Source organism: Glycine soja, chromosome 12 (genome assembly GCF_004193775.1).
Source record: "Glycine soja cultivar W05 chromosome 12, ASM419377v2, whole genome shotgun sequence".
In the NCBI taxonomy this organism is placed as follows: domain Eukaryota; kingdom Viridiplantae; phylum Streptophyta; class Magnoliopsida; order Fabales; family Fabaceae; genus Glycine; species Glycine soja.
Window position 1 is genome coordinate 150,671 of NC_041013.1, and position 12,447 is coordinate 163,117.

Here is a 12,447-nt window from a genome sequence, read left to right on the forward strand (position 1 = left end):
GGAAACCAAAAAACGTAAATCATGTAACCTTGGCTTTCTTTAATAATGAAAATTCAACAATCGAAGTTAAAACAATTAAACTTTTAACATTTTTCATCAACTATGGCTAGGATAACTTTAAACATAACTACATAAGAAACAAGTAAACATCAATCACGGAAACCAACAAATAGAAAAAGGTACCAATTCACTAGTTATAACAATCTATATATGCATTTTCCCCCCATTGCCATGCATGATAGAGGCCTAATGAACAAGCACAGCCTGCCCTACTAGAGGGGCCAAGACGAAATGACAGATTAGCTGCTTTGGGAATTAACCCCTATGCACACTTATTCAACATTTGATTGGTCATTCTTTTCCAAATGCCAAGCAACTGCCACACTCGTAACACTTGCAAATCGCAATCATTTCTTGCAGACTTGCACTAAACACAATTACTTCATTAAAACTTGTTTCCACAGACATTTCTTCCTTTAAATATCCCCCCTCGCCCTACCTAATAATGTTCATATTACATCTGAAAAAACCCCAAATGATAAATGTTCTTGTTCTTCACATATCACTAAAATCTAGAGAATTAAGGAAACAGCACATAAGATTGCTATGTCATTCTCCAACCAATCATTACGGATTTAGTTAATGGTAACGTTTAAATCGGGTAAGAAAACAATTTCATTATTTAAGTATGTTAAGATATTGGATCTGTATATTACTATAATGCCAGCTTTTACAACAGATACTTCTATGTGAGAGTGAGAAGACTTGGAATAAGGAGGTTTGGTTCTAAAAAGTATTCCTAGCAGTTGCAAAACCAAAATAAAGAGTAAAAGCACAGACAAGAAGAAAGACAATAGCAGCCTATGCAATATTCCACTGAAAGCAACCAATCTGAAGTTACGTACTGATCTAATTTCATTTAGAAATGGAATGAATATCAAATAGAAACATATTAAAATGGAGAATTATAAGCAAAAGAAAAGAAGATAGAAATCAGGCATACTTCTCATTCATTCCTTTTGTATTACATATCTATGACATTCAAAATGATTATAATTGGACCAAACTCCGAGTTGGATAAGTAAAAGAAGAAATTTTTACATTGAAACTTTTCATAACAAGGCTTTCTACATGTTGTTGGTTTGGTTCACTCATCAATGTGATCCGTAATTCTGAGAATAAATGTAATTTCCAAAACCAACTCCAATTTTAATTCCATTTGCTACTCCCAACATTGTTCATCACCAGAAAATAAAAGAACAATTTAGACTAGCAATAAAGTGTTACATACAACACAACAAACAACAAAGACAGAGAAAGACAATCTGCAAACAACTCACGACCAAAACTATAGATGAAAAATGGACCGAACAAATGATGACATGCATATTTCTTACTCTTCAAGTTCAATTTCCTTCATGTACCCAAAACCACCACCAGAGGTTATTTTCTCTCAATCAGAGTAGGGTTTGATCTTGAACCTGTAAAGAAGCCTCTTTTTTTTCAAGGTAGGATTGTCTATGGTGAGCAACAATTTTCCCAGTTCAACAACTTTAAAGCTATTGGTAACAACTGGTTCATCGGTAGGGGACATCTTTGTGGCCTTCTGTATGATAACCGTATATGCATCTTCAACATCAGGCTTGAATTCAGCATTGTAGCTAACCTCCCAGCCCACCACGCGCAGCTCCCAAACAATAATGCACTTCTGCAAAATCACAAGCCTCAATTTTGATGGGCATGAGGGAGTCTAGTGTAATGTAATTGAAAGAAGAGTTGCAGATGCAAGCACACCTCATAAATAGCAATTTCCACAGTTTGCTTAGTGGTTGGCTTTATAGGAATTTCGGTGACAGGATAAGACATAGTGAAATCGGGGTTGCAGTCACAGAAATCTACACTGAGGCCACCATACTGAACGGGCACTTGCTCAGGAGAAATATACCTATTTAATGTTTGAAAAAAAACATAGAAGGTGAGGTCATAATGAAAGGAAGAGAGAGAAGAGAAGTTGGCAATGGGATTGTTGAGCAGTAGACTAACTTGAAAAGAGTATCGGGGGACTTGGATGGTCCAGCAAAGACAAATTTGCTTTTGGTCCTCTGAGTCAAGAAGGGATTGATCATGGTATAGAAAGCAAGATACCACCATGGGACGTTGATAAAAACCTGAAGGATTGAAACAAGGCACAGTAATTTAATTTGGTTTATCCCTTTTAGCAAGTGCAAGTGTAAAAATGGGAAGCAAAGAACCTGTTTGGCAACAAATTCGGGATAGTTGTCCTGAAGCAACTGCAAAGCTTGTTTGGTGGCAAGGCGAAGCTCACGTTTAGCAGGGCCAGGGGAGTTTTTGAGGTCATTGACTTGGAAAATGGTGTTGATGCCGGAGGAAGGAGTGAAGTCGAGGTGCCGAATACTGCGCTCCAACAACTGAATACGCCATCGGAGAAACTTGTTTCGATTATCCTGAGAGGAGAAGGCCTTGTGGTAGAGGTCCTTGTTCTGGAACTCGCCGTAGACGTTGTAACAGACGGGATGGCCCTCTCTGCCGTGTCCGTGCATGAAGACAACCTTCTCCAAGTGGTCGCCCAGATCTTCATCCAGAAGGGCGTCGATGTTGAAGTCCTTCCTCCATCGGAGAGTGTTTTGAAACATGACAAGGGCGTCCTTCACTTTGAGCTCACGAGCTCTGAGAAACTTGAGGAGAATGACGTCAGTCCTGTCATCCTTAAAGAGAGGGACGCCCCAGATGGAAACCTCCTCGTCCTCTAATTCCTCTTTCAGGAGCTTCTTCAGCTCATCAATGGCATTTTTCTCGGAATCAGAAACCCTATTGCTATCCTCCTTCAATGACAAGGACTCGCTCTCTGGGACTGGAATAACAATCTTACTACTATCATCCTCTTCTTCTTTGTCTTGGACCAAATCCTCAGTAATGGGTTCCGCCGCTACAAGGGGTTCCGGAGGCGGAGTAGGGTTGGAATCATTTTGGGCCATTTGAGAGAGTGGAGAAGAAAGCTAGCTAGAGAGACTGAGAGAAGAAAAGGAAAGTAGAAACATGCATTTATTCGGAATCCTATGCCACGCCACAAGAAAACAAGACACAAACTCCTCCAGTTTTACGCTCCTTTACCCTTCCTTTCCTTAGCTTTCATTTCATACAAAATAATCAATCAAACTAAATCTTTTTTGTTTTTTTCAATTCTCTTCTCTTTTCACACAACCAAACCATAACTTTCTAGTACAACCTCAAACAATTATTCTCTTCCTTCCATTGTAATTATCTTCCTAATTATTTTATACATATAAAAAACTAATAAATAAATAAAAAATATTAATAATTTTATAACATTAATATTATATCTTTATTTATTTATGGTTAATATTTATTATCTATCATTAATATTTTAAAAAATAATTAATATTATATTAAAAAAATAAAGCGACAATTATTTTATGACCTTTTTTAAGTAACAATTATTATGGAATAGAAATTGGGGAGTACATATTCACATGTAAATTATTAAGTTTAAGAATAGAAATTAAATAAATGAATAAAAAGGAGAAAGACAAACAATAGTATAGGAAATTTCAAAATAATAAATAAGAGGAAAAAATAAAATACAGAATTATAAATAATTTTAATAAAACAGAAAAAATACTTTTAATATATACTTTGTATCGTGATCAAACCCAGCTTGTATGACAAATTGTAAAGATAAATATTATTGCCTAAGGAGGATTAGATTGTTTTTAATATACACTATTCTAATAGAGAATTTTTTTTTTAAAACGTTACTTAGAATAATATTTTTTAAACATTAAATTTTTTAATAATTTCTAATATTTTTTGAAGCATCACTTGAACTAATTTTTTAAAAAATATTAGCTTTTAACTTGCTATATTTTCTTTTATTTTTATCATCTTTATATTTATCCAATTTTTTTAGTTATCTTTTAAATAAATCATAATTTTATTATTTTTTTATCATTTTATATTTTTAGCTATTTAAACAATTAATTTTATCAAGCACTTATCATTTAATAAACTAGTTTTTCATTTTATAGTTACTAACTTTTAGCTTTCAATTACTAGTTATCTTTTCAATTTCCAGTGAACTTTTCAGTTAATTTTTTTATCTTATAACTACCAATTTTTAGCTTTCAACTATTTTTTCACTTTTCAATTAATTTATCAGCTTAAAATTATTTTTTCAATTAGTTTTATCAAATATAATCTAATATTAGAGTTAGGTTGATAAGATTGAAGGATAAGTGTATCTAATTAGATAAGAATTTTAATTTATATGAAGATAAATGTTTAAATCATATAAAATTTAATAATCATTAAATAAACTATATATCTTATAATTGTCTTGTACGTGATTGCATGTAATTATGGTTAAGCCTCTTTTTCAATTGTTGTTGATGATGTTATTTGCTTACATCAAGTCATTAAGAATCTTATATTTAGGTGTAGCTGATCAAGTCTTTGCTTCATTGATATTGCCGATTACTTTTACATTTATTTAGAGGCAAACCAAAGTGTAACTCGCATCAATTGGCATACTATGGAGTGTGACAACTTCAATCTCTATCCCTAGGTACATGTTAATTTGGATTGAAGTTAGAAATGTCATGTGTGCATTCCAATACAAATTCAATAGATAAAAACAAAAATAAGGGTCTTTAACAAAAACTTTGCCTCAAAAATACTTTTTCACTTGAAAATCAAGCATGCACTAATTGATCATTGAGATCTTTTGCGTAAGGATAATTTGTTTTGATTTTGTAATCTAACGTAATGCCCACAAGGTAAAAGATGCGTGCTAGCATCATAGCTTAGGGTGAATAAAGCAACGAGAAAGCCAAAAAACTGAAATGTAAAAGATTAGAACCTAAATCACATGTCACTCAAGTCTTTGCCTCCAAATATTGTTGATTGTAGGCGATCAAGTCTTCACTTATGGTTAGTTAGGTGACAAGTTACTCTTATATAGAAGCAAACCAAAGTGATGCAAATGTTCATGTGTATATGTCTGTTTCTGGGCTATAGATGCTTAGGAGTGTGGTTGTTGTTGATGTTATGCATATCGAAAATGAGGGCAATATTGAAATTAAATTTGATATTTTTGTATGAAACAGAAATAAAAGATAATGCGAGTTTTAATGGTGTTGGCAGGATATTGAATATGATTGGCGAAGATGGAGTAGCATTGTAATTAAACTTGAGATTGAGATTGAGATTCTACATTCTTGCATGAAACGTTGAAATGAAAAAGAGTTTTCTTGGCTGACATGATTGCACGTGGCCTGTGGATCAATAAATAAATGGCAGCCACGATAACACAAGCAAGAAAGGCCACACGGATAAACACAAACCGGTCCCACTCCGAATACTATAATGGATTTTGCGATATCAACCAAAACCAAATGTGAAGTGAGCAAGCCTAGCCTATGCCTAACCTTGCTTGTCTTGGTTTATGCATGAATGGCTCATTTACTGGCGAGCAACCCCAATGCTTCACAGAAACTTACCTTCTCAAACTTGGGGTATTATGGTGTTAGAAGAGGATCCAGAACCAAAGGTTCGTGTTACAGAGTGGGAAGGAAAAGGCGAGGTGGTTTGGTGTTGCAATGCAGCAGCACAACTGATCAGGATGTGAGGTTGCAGATTGAGAGTGGTAGCATCGGAAAGCTTAAGCAGCATTTTGAATATTTGGTGTGTGAATATGGGTGGAGAGTAAGAAGACTATTTGAAAACGCAGATGAGATAAAGAAGGCATCTCATGTTCAGGCCGAAGCATTCCATGTTCCTGTCTCTCTTTTCAACGAATTGTTCTTCCAATTCTTTCAGGTTCCTTTTCCTTCTTTTTTTTCTGCTTAGAAGAGGCAAGTTTGCTTAAATAAAGTACTTATACTATAGTATAGTACATGAATTAAATTACAAGTTATATCGTTACCAACAAATTTAACAGGGCGGCAGCTCATAAATCATCATACGTATCCTACTTACATTTCTTATATTTTGATCCATGAAACCATTAATCTTTTGTATCAACTTTAAAAAGAGTAAATAATTATGTACATTAAAGGAGTATGAAATAGTTATGAATGAATGTGAAAAATTGCTAGCATCATTAGACATATTATGAAGGCTTTCAATTCAACTCTTGATTTGTGAGAAGGTCAACTGTATATTTTGTGATCAGGCATCCACCACCTCTTAATTAATCTGTGTGCCTTTTGCTGTCTTGCCTTGACCCAATAGGCGGAAGTGCTTTCGGGGCTTCTTTACAAGCTTAAAAACTCACCTCCTAATAGGTAAATTTCTTCTCTTAGCAAGCTTATGAATATTATTGTTATGAAATCTGTCAACTTATAATATAAAACTACTTTAAAACAAACAAACTATGATGCAGCATGTGATAACCTTTCTTAATTGTGTTACCATATTTGAGTTATACGCCATAATATGACAATAGATATCAACCACAACAATAGTGAATCAGTATCTGTCTGTCTGGCATGCAAATTGAAATCTCAGCAATTCTTCAGTGAAACGTTAGCCACTAATAATGTACTAGTATGATGTTATTCAGGTATGCTTGTTTGGTAGCTGAGCCAGCAATAAACGATCCAGATTCACCAAAACAACTTGTAGGTGTCATAGATGTCACTGTCTTACGAGACCAGAACGTGCTCCAGCATCTTCCTCCCGAAGCTGAAGAGTACCTTTACATATCAGGAATAGCCGTCTCCAAAACTTTCAGGTGGTTAAGCACACAATTTGATGTTCCTTGTGCTGTGTTGTTGTCAAATGTATGTATATTCATGTAACTAATTGATGGAACAGGAGGAAGAAAATAGCGACCGCACTGTTAAAAGCCTGTGAAATGCTTTCCATTTTGTGGGGTTTTGAGTTTCTTGCCCTCCGAGCTTATGAAGAAGATCTAGGTGCTCGCAAATTGTACGCAAATGCTGGGTACCAAGTTGTGTCTCGAGATCCTCCATGGACAAGTAATTGGATTGGAAGGAAATGTCGTGTTCTTATGATCAAAAGAACTAGTTTGCCCAAATAGCTTAATTTAGAATTCTCAAGGCATCTAAGCAAAATAACAGAAGCAGCAAATGTATTCTAGCTAGGTATATAGCATGATTTGTTCATTATTTCCCACTCACAATCCTTCATTGCCCCGTCCCAAATACCCTTTCGATTATTTTGACACTCCCTTGCTTCCTGTGTATCTCACTGATTTTCAAATCTAATCACAAATTAAATCTACAAAACCCACATGTCCCCATTGATAGTCGATCAACAAAGACCACTTGTAAATTTTGAATTTCAAACAAAAAATATATCTTGATCTATTTTATTGCTTTCAAGTGAGAAGCATTGGACTCTGGTCGTAACGTAATATTAGAAAGATGTTGGATCAGAAGACACAATCATTTTGTATCACTAGAATACTGAAAAGATTAGACGAATGTACTCAAAAGTTCTTCAGTGCAGTGGAGATGACCAGTTTCTTCTACTTAGATATTAAGTGCACATTTGGTATAGCTTATTTTAATGAAATAATCACTTCTTTTTATCAGTTTAAGCTTCATAAGAGAACATTTTGAAAAATAAGCATTTATCAAGATTTAAGCTAAAACAAACAAACGTTAATTCAATCACGAGAAAGGAAAGGAAAAAATGTTCACACCTTGTCGAAAAGCAGTTTAATGTTGTCTTATATATAAAACCTATTGCATCTTTCAGTAATATACCCAAAAAGAATGTGGAATGCGTATTGCTCATTTATACACATGTGGATTCGTCGTCTTAACCCGTTTCCTGAAAGCACAACAACCGAGTAGGACACGAGAAAAAGTTGCCTGATAAAGCATCTTGTCATATACAAACCAGTACGAAATATCAAATGAAAACACATTAACTTAAAATCCTTACGGCATACGATATGCCCAGTTATTCATTTTCATATGAGCTTTACACAAACCTTGTCCAGATATGTAGAAACTAGAAATACAACAATTCCAAGCAAACTGTACCTATGGCTCCACAATGATTTTTCCGGTAGCATGGCCATCAATGCTCTTAGCCCAAGCATCTTCAGCTTTGCTCAAAGGAAACTTGGAGTCAATAACAGACTTGAGTTTCCCGTCCTTCACTAATTGAAGTAGATATTCCAGGCCCTCACGCTGGACATTTACAAAAAATGGCACCAGCTGCTTCTTGGAAAAAGTAATTTTCTTCATGGCAGCAGTCCACAATGAACTTGCATTAGGTGTTAAATCAACTACCACCGCTTTTTCAGTCAAATTAGGATCAAAAGTTGACCAAGATATTCCAGTTGTACAATTTATCACTGCATCGTATTTCCTACCAGATGGACTCTTCAGTGCAGCCCCCTCTGGAGTCCTGTAGTCAAGAACCTCATCGGCACCTAAGCCCTTAACAAAGTCAATGTTGCGAGCCCCACAAGTGGCTGTGACATGGGTGTTGCCTAGTTTTGCTAGTTGAACAGCATAGTGACCTACACCACCTGAAGCAGCAGTTACTAAAATGTTCTTGAGCTGGCCAGTACCATCAAGCTTGACTCCTGCAATTTGAGTGAGGGCATCACGAGCTGTAAGCCCGGCGATTGGCAATGCTGCAGCTTCAGCGGCTGAGACCTCAGATGGTCTGGCTGCTGTTAAGCTCTCACTAGCCACAGCAAACTCGGCGAACCCACCTCCATACTGTTATTCAACAAACACAACACAAAATGGTTATTAGACAGCAGCCATTATAAATAATAATATTCTAGCATATGAACTGGACAAGGTTCTTTTAACTTAGAACAAGAACTGCTGTAACATGCCATTTATTTCACACTAGAATTCTTTTAGCATTATGTGTCCCAACTCCCAACTAAAGAAGGCTGTGGGGGACTATTCTGTTGAGCCAATACTGCCAAAGGACTTGGAAGTGGAGTAACTGATTTGGCAGAGCCTGAAGATATCTTAGCCTCTCAGGAGGTTAACAAAGATGGTGAAACCATCACGCAATGGCTAATAAAATGGAAGACAAAGACTGTAGATGAAGCTACTTGGGAGGATGAGTTCATTATCCGCAGCCAATTCCCTTCCTTCAGCCTTGAGACAGACGGGATTCCTCTTCTTGGTTCTAGCACAGCCATGGCTTATAGCTCGGGAAGGGGTTTTCCTCTAAGGGGTTTATACTCGGTAGGGAATTCTGCAACAATTTTCCTTTGAATAACACTACTCTATATTGGTTTCCATTATATTCTAAATTTCTACTAGCTTTTAGACAAAAAGAAAGGCAGTGAAGTAGGTAGTATTGTTATGTAACAAAGAGAGGATGAGCTTTGGCATGCCATGGGGTAAGGTTGCTGTCTTGTGACATGATGATGTATCTAGTTGTGGTATTCCCTCTCCACTCAAGGCCCAAGGAGGTAAGGCGGCATATGTCAAAAGGCACAAAGCCCTGAAACTGGTGATAGTATAGTAGGAGCCTGGCCTCTTAATATTATATAATTAAGAAAGTCCTATAGTTCAAGTAAGTGGAAAATTAAGATGTAGTGCACGGCACGACAATGCGTATGGTTATGTTTTGGTAGTGTTAGTTTTGATACAGAAAAGATAGAGATAGAACAATAACAAGTATTGAGAGGCTCTTTAGTGAAAGAAAGGGAGAATTAAAATTACTTGATGAGTGAGTTTAGCAAGGACTAGGTCGCCAACTTTGAAATCTTTGACTTGAGTTCCGATCTCAACTATTTCTCCAGCCACATCAGTGCCTGACGCGAAAAAAGAATGAAGGAATGTTAATTAATATAAAAGTGAAAGGTAGAGAGTTAGAAAAGATAGTAGTATTACATACAAGGTATGTGGGGAAAGGTTCTGGGGAGAAATAAAGGACGGAGAAGACCCTTCTGAATCTTCCAATCAATGGGGTTAATGCTAACTGCTTCCAGTTTGATTAAAACCTCATTTGCCTTTGGACTGGGAACGCCAACTTCAACGTGCTGCTGACAACAAAGAAATAAATTAGGTTAATTTCAATTGAAGAACAACAACAGACACAGAGAGAGGAAAGGAACCTTGAGGCCGGCAGGACCTCCCCCGTAGGCGTCGTAGCGAACCGCCTGCATCAGATTCATTGCCTTATCTTAATCTTCTTTTGCTGCTATTCGCTAATTCTTACCATTATATAGGAAGAAAATATATCGCCCCAATAATAATTTAGTACTACTATTCAATCACAACTTATAATCAAACTATAAATACTTTTAAATATATAAATTATATTATAATTAAAATTTGTAATAAATATTTATTTTAAAATTTTAAATTATATTTTATATTTATCATAAATAATTTATATTATAATATAATATTATTTTTACTTATTAATAATTTCTTTTAAAAATATTAATTTAGAAAAGAAAATGAAAATGATAGATTGAATAAAAAAACAATGTTGAGAAGAATCTCTTAAAATACTATCGTTAAATGAATAACTCCTACAAAGATTCTTATTGAAGATAAGCATTCTAAATTTATACGTTCAGAAAATAAAACTATTTTTGATCTTACCGTTCTTTAGTATAGAGATGAAAATTCAAGAAAAGTATTTAAATTAAAGTAATGTATTTGCAGGTGTGAGATTCACATTATAAAGAATTATTTCACTTAATTGAAAAGAAAAAAATATATAATAAAAAATTAATCCTTCCTTCATTTTTTAAAAAACATAAACCTCTCATTCTCATTTCTTATATGTAACTCTCTCATCTCCATTGCAGTCTCATTTTTTCCTTCTCTCATTCTTTTCACTCTTTTTCCTTCATTGTTCTAAAACCCATCAAATTTCTTATAACCTTGTGGCACTCAAACATAGGAAGATGATTTTAGTTAAGAAAAAAAAATATTCATCTCTTAAACATTTCTATTTAAAGTTTTTTGAGATAAACTCATAACTCATAAACTGGATAATTAATTTCTAGACAAATATTAGTAATGGATTTTGTGTATGAGGTGTTGCAAACTTAAATGTTAGTATTCTTGTGATTTTCTAAAAAAATCCTAGGCATTATAATATGGGATTTTTTCTAATCCTTTATTCTCTTGTTGTTCTTAATGCCGGATTCTTTAGAGAATAGAGTAGGTGTTCCTCGCAGCAACAATGAAAGATATTAACTTGATTTTTTTTATGTGAGTAACTAATTTATTTAGTGACTTCTTCACTAGTATTTTTAGGAGAAACAAGTAAATTAAAAAAAAAATGTGATTTAGGTTCCTAAGAGTACTTGAGAAGAAAAAATAAGTGTAGTATTTATTTTATTTGGTTGGACTTGATTGTAGATTATTTAATAGTTTTGATAATATATTTTAAATATAAAAATTGAGTTTTTAATTTATAGTTGATTACAATTTGCTACTATAAATAAATAATATAACCTATGAGTCAGTGTTTATAATTTATATAATTATCGTTGGATACATCAAAGAAATAATATAACTTAAGAATTAAATTTGGATGATTTATATAATTTTTGTTTGATGCAACAAAGAAAGAATGCGGCCCATGGATGCTTCAATAATTGTTGTTTGCCAGAAGGAAGAAATAATGTAACTTGCGGATTGAGTGGCCGTAGTTTATATAATTTCCTTCCACATTCGTCCCATTAAAATACAGAGAATAAGGGTTGGGAACCAGAAATCATATAATAAACTAAAACGTTTTGATTCTTAAAGAGAACAGTGACGACTGTCCTTCAAAATGTACATGTACATATTTGATTAAGTCGATCAATAGTTCATAGTAAAACTTTGCCATCCAATATTTTTCATATGATATGCTGATCACATGAGCAATTCAAAGAAACCTCGTCCAGAAACCAGAAATACAACAACTCCAAAGCAAAGTGTAGCTATGGCCATCTACATAAAAAGGAAAAAGTAAGTTTCTTGAGCAGCCCCCTCTGGAGTCCTGTAGTCAATAACCTCATTTGGGCATCTTTGACTAATTTTATGTTAAAACCTTCCAAAAAAATAATATTCAATGCCTCCTCTCTATCTACATGCTTTATGTGAACCCGATAGCTTGGTATAGAATATCTTTCTTCCTCGATTTCGGATGCAAGCTTGAGACCTACACGTGGCATATACATATACCATATATTCATCATTTGAATGGTGGTTGATTTTTTTATACGTGACCACTAACAAGAATGGGATTCCGGTTGGTTCCAGAACGTTTCACATGAGAAAATATTTTTATTTCTTGGGATTATAGAAAGAGAAATTTAATTTTTAATATTTGATATGTATTTTAAAAAAATAAATATTTTTGAAAAAAATTATTTCTTGAAAATGTTTTTTAATGAATTTTTCATAAAAATATTTTCATGAAAGGAGATGAAAATCTTATTTTTTT

The 12,447-nt window shown here is 34.2% G+C and overlaps 3 protein-coding genes across 4 annotated transcripts; 1 reads left to right on the top strand and 2 right to left on the bottom strand.

Moving 5' to 3' along the window:
- Window positions 1-982: 982 nt before the first annotated feature.
- Window positions 983-3,113, bottom strand: LOC114379742 (patellin-3). The gene is made up of 4 exons (XM_028338431.1): window positions 2,253-3,113; window positions 2,044-2,168; window positions 1,795-1,945; window positions 983-1,708 (listed from the first exon to the last, which is right to left on the bottom strand). The coding sequence occupies exons 1-4, from the start codon at window positions 2,994-2,996 to the stop codon at window positions 1,454-1,456; spliced, it is 1,275 nt and encodes a 424-aa protein (XP_028194232.1). The 5' UTR covers window positions 2,997-3,113; the 3' UTR covers window positions 983-1,453.
- Window positions 3,114-5,408: 2,295 nt separating this feature from the next.
- Window positions 5,409-7,386, top strand: LOC114379637. The gene is made up of 4 exons (XM_028338324.1): window positions 5,409-5,856; window positions 6,271-6,323; window positions 6,602-6,772; window positions 6,856-7,386. Exons 1-4 carry the CDS (start codon window positions 5,491-5,493, stop codon window positions 7,079-7,081), a joined length of 816 nt encoding a protein of 271 aa, XP_028194125.1. The 5' UTR covers window positions 5,409-5,490; the 3' UTR covers window positions 7,082-7,386.
- Window positions 7,387-7,782: 396 nt separating this feature from the next.
- Window positions 7,783-10,261, bottom strand: LOC114379635 (chloroplast envelope quinone oxidoreductase homolog). 2 transcript variants are annotated; one of them, XM_028338323.1, is made up of 4 exons: window positions 10,109-10,261; window positions 9,889-10,033; window positions 9,714-9,805; window positions 7,783-8,744 (listed from the first exon to the last, which is right to left on the bottom strand). In XM_028338323.1, the coding sequence occupies exons 1-4, from the start codon at window positions 10,166-10,168 to the stop codon at window positions 8,055-8,057; spliced, it is 987 nt and encodes a 328-aa protein (XP_028194124.1). In that variant the 5' UTR covers window positions 10,169-10,261; the 3' UTR covers window positions 7,783-8,054. The 2 variants fall into 2 exon arrangements, with proteins under 2 accessions (XP_028194124.1, XP_028194123.1); XM_028338322.1 differs by having other exon boundaries at window positions 9,889-10,036; window positions 10,109-10,218.
- Window positions 10,262-12,447: the final 2,186 nt, after the last annotated feature.